The sequence below is a fragment of the Frankliniella occidentalis genome, unplaced genomic scaffold (genome assembly GCF_000697945.3).
Source record: "Frankliniella occidentalis isolate FOCC.00 unplaced genomic scaffold, Focc_3.1 Scaffold19, whole genome shotgun sequence".
NCBI classification, from domain to species: domain Eukaryota; kingdom Metazoa; phylum Arthropoda; class Insecta; order Thysanoptera; family Thripidae; genus Frankliniella; species Frankliniella occidentalis.
The window spans coordinates 2,316,263-2,321,553 of NW_026267149.1; the positions used below are offsets into that span (position 1 = coordinate 2,316,263).

Below are 5,291 nucleotides of genomic sequence, written 5' to 3' on the forward strand. Positions count from 1 at the left end.
GTCTCTGTCTCTGTCTCTGTCTCTGTCTCTGTCTCTGTCTCTGTCTCTGTCTCTGTCTCTGTCTCTGTCTCTGTCTCTGTCTCTGTCTCTGTCTCCCACCTGTCTCCCACCCCTCCCCCTCTCTCTTTGCCGTCAGATTTAATTTTTCCCGCCGCGCTGCCGATGGGATGCGGCTGACAGGTTATTGAGTGGGGGTTCCCCCGGGGGGTTGCGGGGGCGCGCCGCGGGGCACTGGGCCTAACTGAATGCGGTGCGGTGCAGCGCGAGGGACTTATTAAGCGGTTCGTGCTGCAGCGGGACGATCAACACGTACCTGTCGGACGGCTCATCAAGCACGCCGCTAGGCCCGCCGCGCTGTGGTGTTGGGGGCTCTGCGAGTCGGGGTCGGTTGCTGCTTCAGAATTAGCACTGTGTCCGCGTGTAATTGTTTCAGCTGGGCAGACTCGTGTTCCTGGAGGGGTGCGTTTCTCGTCTTCATCATTCAGCGGCGCGCTTGTGGAATATACGGCAAAGCCGTATTCAGACGGTTCCGCTCAGCGCAAATGTGAATGTCTGTTTGAAACAGGCGGCGGCGCTGCGGGGCCAACATGTTGGCCAACAGCTGACAGCTCTTTGCCCAACGTGTATGTCCGTCAACCATAAGCGCCGCTCGGCTCAAACGCCGCTCGGTGCTGAGATGTAAACAAATCTAAAACGGCTTCCCCGCACGTGCGCGGCCGCGCCGGGCCCGGCCCGTGCACCGCCGGCACCATCCGTCTCTCCTCGCTCTGGCGCGAGCTCTAGCGTCCTCTCCTCTCTCTGTCCGCAGGCGGAGCCGCAGGCCCCAGTGACGGCAGCCCGCTCCCCCGCGCCCGGACTGCGGCGCACCGGGGCGGCGGACCATGGAGTGGAGGCCCGAGGCGACCGCGGAGCCTGCCCTGCACGGGGCCCTGCGCGAGGCTAGGGCCAGGGCCCCTGGACCATGAGCAGCAAGAAGCCACCGGGGCCGCCCGGAGGCAACGGCGACGACAAGAAGACCAACAAGAACCCGGCCAAGGCCGCCGCCGACCAGGATGAGGACGCGAGCGCGGCCAACGGCGGCGCGGACGCGGCAGCCGCGCCGGCCGCAGACAAGAAGCCCGGGTCCGCGGGCGCGACCAGCCGGGATGCGGCGCTGCGACTGCTGTCCATGTGCCAGAAGGGCGAGTGGCCGCCCGTGGACCAGGCGCTCAAGAGTCTGGAAAAGGCCGTGGCCGCGGCCAAGGCGGAGGCCAAAGCCGACCCTGCGGGCGCCGGGGAGGACGTGGTCACCCTCCCACTGGCCGGCGTCGCGGACCCGGTGAGTACATACGACACGGAGGTACACCGTACCACACGATCACTTGCGGGCGGGGGTGCCCATTCTCTCGACACTGTTACAAAGAAGGTCAAAACTTCGCAAAGAATTCGTTGTGAAAAAAGTTGCCAGAACTCTTCGTGATTTTGGGGGGAAATCACAACGTTTCTTCGTAGTCAAAAATTTATTATCTTCAGAAGTATTTGGACTGGATTACAACTTTTTCAATAAAGCATTCGGGTAAAGCTGAAATGCAGAGGAATGCAGAGAACAAGAAAACGGAAGTCCAATGTAAAAGCATGGTGATCTCCGTTTTTTTGTTCCCTGCATTCTTCTGCAAGAGCTGGACGCTGATCCACTCGCATGACTGTAAAAGACCAATTTGCTTCAAAAACTAGAACAAATAATGTGAGTCAGAGTTTCTTTGGGGAGATCTCTAGGGGTGAAAATGTCTATAATAATAAAAGTTATCATCGAAATAATTGGTAAGCTTTTCTGGCGGCTACAGCCGTGCTCTGCGGGTATGGCGTGCGGGAGGCCGGCCCTGTGTATTGGGGTCAGCCTCGGGGTGCGCCAGGGCCCTGGCTAGAGCCCTATGGACAGGCCGTCTCCGAATAAACGAGCCCCTACTTAACTCGGCGCCGCGGGGCCCATTAAGTTGGAGGATAAGCAGAGTGTTATTCGGAGGCGGCGCGTCTGAGATAATGACCGGCCATGGCGAGGGGGTTGGGGCGGGGGTGATCTTACCGACAATGGTGCAACCCTGGCTGCAACCCCCCGCGGAGGGGCTGCACTTCGCGGTCCCGCGGCCGGCCGTGTCTTTCTCGTGATGAATGTTCCGCCCGTAAACTGGCCGCGGCGGCCACCGCCGTGACGTCATTTTCTTTTCCGCGGGAAATCCCCCGGCCTTGCACATAGCAGCGGCCGTCGGCTACCACTGGAGCCAAGGTCACCGCTCCTTACCATTTCACCACACGCGCTGAGAACGGAACTCGGCCGAGAGCTCTGTAAAGCAGAGCGGGCAGATGCACGATATGATTGTATTTTGGGTGAAAATAAAAAAGCTGAATCGCATTCGTTCCAAAAGTAATGGGGCAAATATGCGCAACATTTCACTCTCTGTGCCTTTTCCCGACGTTTGCGACTTTTGACTCAAACTCCAGATATTATTTTTCCCCCGCAGACCACCGGTATGACCCCGCTGATGTACGCCGTCAAGGACAACCGCACCGCCTTCTTGGACCGGATGGTGGACCTCGGCTGCGATCCGACGACCAGGAATCAGGTGAGTGCATCCTGCGTCTCGCCCTGCCCGAGGGGCCCCGGGCCCCGTCCCCTATGCGCCCGACCGAGAGCCGCGGTAACCCACCTATACTGCCTTATTCTTATTCCCGCGAGTGTCTTGAAATAATAGCTCGGCCATCGTGCCGTAAATTAGGCGAGATCTGTATTCTTGGCCCGCGGCCGCCTCGCCTGGCCTGCAGCGGCCGCCCTCATGCCGTGGCCAGCCCCCCCCCCCCTCCTCCGCCCCGCCAACCCGCGGCCCTTCCCTTCCCCCGGAGCGCTGCTAGCCGCGGCCACGCTAGCCCCACATTCAGCCACACTGACCGGATGCCATCAAGCACGCTGCGTCTGACGTCAGAGGGGTGGTCGCCGGGGGCTTGCCGAGGGGGCGCCAAACTACCCCAAGGATCCGAGGCGTGGGCTACTGCAGCTCCGCCCGGCCGCGCCCCCACCCACCCCCTGGCCACTCTCACTCGGGAGGCGCGTCCGAAAGCGCCCAGCCTGGCCGGCCCGCGCTGCGCTGCACGGCACGGACCCGACCGGCCGCAGCGCACCCGGACGCGCCCCCGGACTCGGGGCGTGCTGGGCTGGGCAAGGTCTTTCCAGTCGGGCGCCCCTTCCCTTCCTCAGCGATAATATGCAAATTACGTGTCGGCCTTACGGTCGCCTTGAGCCGGACTCGGGCGGACTCAGGAGAGAGGGGGGGGGGGGGGGGGGCAGCTCGAGCTGATAAGCCGCAAAGGTCAAGTGAAGGGTACGAAGAACACGTCAGGGTGCTATGGGCAGAGCCCGAGCCAACCCTCGGTCATCCAGTCCAAGGGTAGTTAGCCCTGAGACTATGAACTCTCGATTGGACTTCCCAAAGAGTTGGGTTCTTCCACATCATGATTTTGCTGCCACCCAAAGTTTGCTCGACTGTGAATGTCACAAAGCCGGCCCTCCACCAGAAAGCCGTCATCATTCTCAATTCATCAGACCACTGGGTGGGTCGAGCTGGGATAGGAACGAGGGGAAACAAATCAACCCTGAACCTTAATGCCTTAGTGACCACCCCGAGGAGAGGGCTGGAGGTCGAGGGTCAAGGCTGGTGCAGATGCATGCCCAGGCAAAGGAGTGAACGGCACTGCGGCACTGTAAATTTCGAGGATGGCGTACACTGTACAGAATTTTCCAAAGAAAATCTGTCCAAATAGTTTGGAAAAATGGTTTTCCAAAACATTGTTATTGGAATTGTGGTTTTCCGGACATTTTGCGGGAAATTTCCGAACAATTTGGAAAACAGAAAGGTACGATTTTACACGAAAACAGTGTTTTAAAACAACAAAAATAACGACTTTCAAAGAAATTTAGAAATTTCATAGAGATTTTCCGAAAAGTTTGGAATATAGTGTTTCCCAAACTGTTTGGATTTCAAAATTTCCAAACTGTTTGGGCTGCAAATCTTCCAGTTCATTGTTTGGAAATTTCCAAAAAATATTTTTACAGTGTAGGCGACGCTGACAACGAGTGAAAGTATAGTTCAATTCCGCTAATCCCGTCGCATACACCCCGTGCTTTCTTCCTCCACACACACGATCCCCACCTCGATCCCCACCCTCACCTCACACACCGGACCCGCGCAAGGCTTCCGCATCGGGGTGGTTATTGCTGCCTATCTGCCTTCGGCGCTGCGAGAGAGGGATGGAGACATGGTGAGAGAACTCTTCGCCCGAAGCTCCCCGTGTGAGAGACGGAGAGCGACCCCTTCATGAGCCGCCGTCTCTCTCGCTCCCGCTGCCCTGTTGATCTCTCTCGCACGCTCTCCACCCGCGGCCGCGCGTTGCGTGCGGGGTGGTCGGCAGCGCGGCAAGCAACGCGGCAGCACCGAAGGTGTTTGCGTCTCGGCTAAAGTCTGGCCGACCGGGGAAACAAAACGGGGTCAGGCGTGGCGGGGCCGCAGGCGCGGAGCGGCCCCTGGTGGTCCCTGACCGCCGCACCGAGCGAGTTTGCCTCCAACGGCGAGCTTTATGGCCATCTTGACGTTGACCTAGTCTCCCTCCCTTTCGCTATCACCCCAAGCCCCTGCGCCGGGCTCTCAGGGCTACAACCGAGGCTACAACCGTCACACGGCGTCACACCACCGCCCGAGCACCAGGTTGGTCGATTGGAGTTGGTGTAAATTATCGGTCTTACATGTAAGAAAATTACATAGAAAACGCAGTCTCGACTTACGTCACGATTAAAAACGTTTTTAGATAGTCCCCTGTGTGACTCAACCCGAAAGCCGAAGGGTCGAAGGGCCAAAGGTAAAAGTTTTCCGTTTTGATAAAGATTGACGGTTTCCGTTTCGGTTTTGATGAAGACGGCCTATACGGTAATGCTGATTCTCACCGTGCACTTTAATTGGTCTTGTAGCTAAACAGAGCTTTACTTTGCGGCAATGTGACGCGTTCAGTGCAGCGTGACCACTATGTGACCACGCCCCCTTGTCATGGGCACCAAATAAAAAATGAGCCGCAGTCAACACGTTAATCTTCCAAAGTATGCGAGTATCGGCGAGTCTGTTCCGCGGTGGAGCCGGGCGGCCACGCCTACGGGAGTAACGATGATGGCTTCCGCGGCGCCGGCCGGACTCACGTGAGGAGAAAGTATTTCCGATCGGTATGCCTCATTCGGGCGGGGCACTCTGCGGCCTGCGGGGAAATGAGGAGGG

General features: G+C 58.4%; 1 protein-coding gene across 2 annotated transcripts in view; it reads left to right on the plus strand.

Annotated features, from left to right (window-relative positions):
• The window catches only part of LOC113214564 (serine/threonine-protein phosphatase 6 regulatory ankyrin repeat subunit A), a 24,826-nt gene that overhangs the window by 1,331 nt on the left and 18,204 nt on the right, over nt 1-5,291 (plus strand). For both annotated transcript variants that reach the window (XM_026433987.2, XM_026433978.2), the window contains exons 2-3: nt 809-1,318; nt 2,499-2,600. In XM_026433987.2, coding sequence (XP_026289772.1) covers nt 962-1,318; nt 2,499-2,600 — 459 coding nt within the window. In that variant the 5' untranslated portion in view covers nt 809-961. The remainder of the gene's footprint in view (nt 1-808; nt 1,319-2,498; nt 2,601-5,291) is intronic.